Here is a 2,292-nt window from a genome sequence, read left to right on the forward strand (position 1 = left end):
CATCAGACAGAGATAAAGGTGAAAAAAAGGTAAAACTATGCTGAATAATAATACACCTTCCTTAGACTAAGACACAAATCTAAAACTAACAAGAGTCAAGGAAAACCAATTTGCTGCTACGAATATCAATACTTCCTAAGCTATGCAAACAAAATTTATCATAAATTAAGAAATCTTTTCATAGTATAAAACACGAGAATAAAGACACAAGTATGATTACTTCTAAATAATACTTACTGATGTATACTCAAACCTAAACCAGATTGGCAGTGGATGTCCACATACTGAGCCAAGGCCTGCAAGAGGGGAACACGTGGAACACTGTGGCATGACAGATTCTTGATCTCCTTCATACCAGCTAGTAGCACCTCAATAAGTTCTTCCTCATCTATATCAGTGTTTCTTGTTTCACATGTGTCCTCTGAGGAAAAGGGAGCAAAAAATTATGACTGTGAAGATATGATGCATTTCTCTGACCTTGAAGGTGAAATATATAATCTTATAATTGGAAAAATATTAAAAAGTTGAAACTGGGTAGTATATCATAGAGAGTACAGAAGCCATTTATAACTTAGAATCCTATTCTTGATAGGTATAATTTACACCTGAAATATGTTTGCACTGTACTTTGTTTTCTATTCCAATTTCAATGTAACTTTTCCTATTTTCAAATGAAAAGTTTGTCATATAACAGTGTATATTCTAACTACCAGAGTAGCATCCATGTTTCTTGAACACAATAGCACTAAAGTTTTTCTTTTGAAAATATTACCAAAAACTGCATTACGATTCTTGAATGTTAATTAGTCAATTGTCACCATAACTTGCCTTGCTAAAACTGTATCCATTGTGGGGTAGTGTAGAAGTCTTTTTTGGTTTTACCCACTTTCACCCTTGCTCTATTAAGGGTTACCCTTTCTTTTTTGTCCAGGGATGTTCCACTGTGCTTGGCAAGACTTCACTGAATGGCCAGCAGTTACTCTCCTGTCAATTCCCCAGGGTGTGGGCTACTATGTGAGTGTGATCCAGGCCCTCCATGGTCAGAAAGCTTTACAAGACCTTAGTCTTCATCTTACTTCTTGGTGACCATAAAGTCGGTGCCTTGGATCAAAAGGTTGTCAGTAACTTTCATGCTTTGCATTTTTTTCTTGTTGGATTGGTGGAGTGGAAAAGTAACTAATCTATAAAAGGCTTACAGGGGTGTTGCTTTGACAAATATGACCTATAGTCATATAGCACGACCATGCTGGTGCAAAGGACTCAGCAAAGTAACAGAGTGCCAGAGCTGTCTGTTTGAGAGGGTTTTTTTGTCTGTTCCCCAGCTAGTGGTGTTGAGGAAGTATTTCTTGTTATCTATTTGTTTTTCAGTTTAAGTAGGTTTTCTTTGAAAGAAAGAATTCTGTCAAGAGTGAAGCCTTGGTAATCCGGGTCAGAATGATTTTCCAGTTTGGCATTTCTCCACTTTATTGACAACAAACCACTTACTTTGTTGTTAATTGTTCTTTAACAACTGGCTGACTGCACGCTAAGATTATAAAGTTTACATAGAAAGGATAATGGCCAAAAACTTATTGGAGATTATGAATCTCGCTCATCTTCATATCTTCAGGATATAACAGAATGCTGCACAGTTGTTAAACAGAGAAAGCAGCTGTGTTTTCCCCTCAAAGTGCACTATCATCTCTGTAGTAATGCCATCTTCCCCAGCTGCCACGCTAAGTTTTATGTGTTCCATGGTCACAATCTGAGCTTCAATTGTGAAAAGTTCAATGTATTCTTCACTGACTTCGATAATGCAGTCCACATCCTATCCTCAAGGTACTCCCACTCTCTATTATGTGGCTAACCATTTAGCTGCAATTAGTTTACTACTTGTCTGGGGGTGACTGGAGCTGGACATACTGAGGCAGTGACCAAGTCCCCTCCTTCTCATCAGCCATGCATATACAACCAAGTTTCAGAAACACCTATAAAAAAGATTTACTTGACTAACTTACTGAGACTTAAACCTATCACTAACTTACTCAATTACCTACTCATAATGATAAAAGCCTTACCAGAGTAATATGATGGAACTTCTTCTCTGTACCCAAACAAGGAATGTATTTTGTAATAGAAGGAAGACCTCTGACGATCTCGAATGCTACTGTGCTCATTGTGCTTGAAAGCCTCTTGGTATTCACTGTACAGCTCTTTAAATCTCATATAGCAGGATTTTGCATCACGTTTAAAACCCCCAGCATTCATCATCAGACTAATCTGAAATAGGTGTAAATCTTATACAGAAAATGC

At 37.3% G+C, this 2,292-nt stretch overlaps 1 protein-coding gene across 1 annotated transcript in view; it reads right to left on the minus strand.

The window, feature by feature from the left end:
• LOC119585031 overlaps nucleotides 1–2,292 on the minus strand; it is a 19,548-nt gene that overhangs the window by 2,322 nt on the left and 14,934 nt on the right. Inside the window, exons 20-21 of the mRNA XM_037933647.1 lie at nucleotides 2,058–2,259; nucleotides 238–421 (exon numbers count right to left, since the gene is read on the minus strand). Of these exons, the coding sequence (XP_037789575.1) occupies nucleotides 238–421; nucleotides 2,058–2,259 (386 nt within the window). The remainder of the gene's footprint in view (nucleotides 1–237; nucleotides 422–2,057; nucleotides 2,260–2,292) is intronic.

The sequence above is a fragment of the Penaeus monodon genome, chromosome 19 (assembly GCF_015228065.2).
Source record: "Penaeus monodon isolate SGIC_2016 chromosome 19, NSTDA_Pmon_1, whole genome shotgun sequence".
In the NCBI taxonomy this organism is placed as follows: domain Eukaryota; kingdom Metazoa; phylum Arthropoda; class Malacostraca; order Decapoda; family Penaeidae; genus Penaeus; species Penaeus monodon.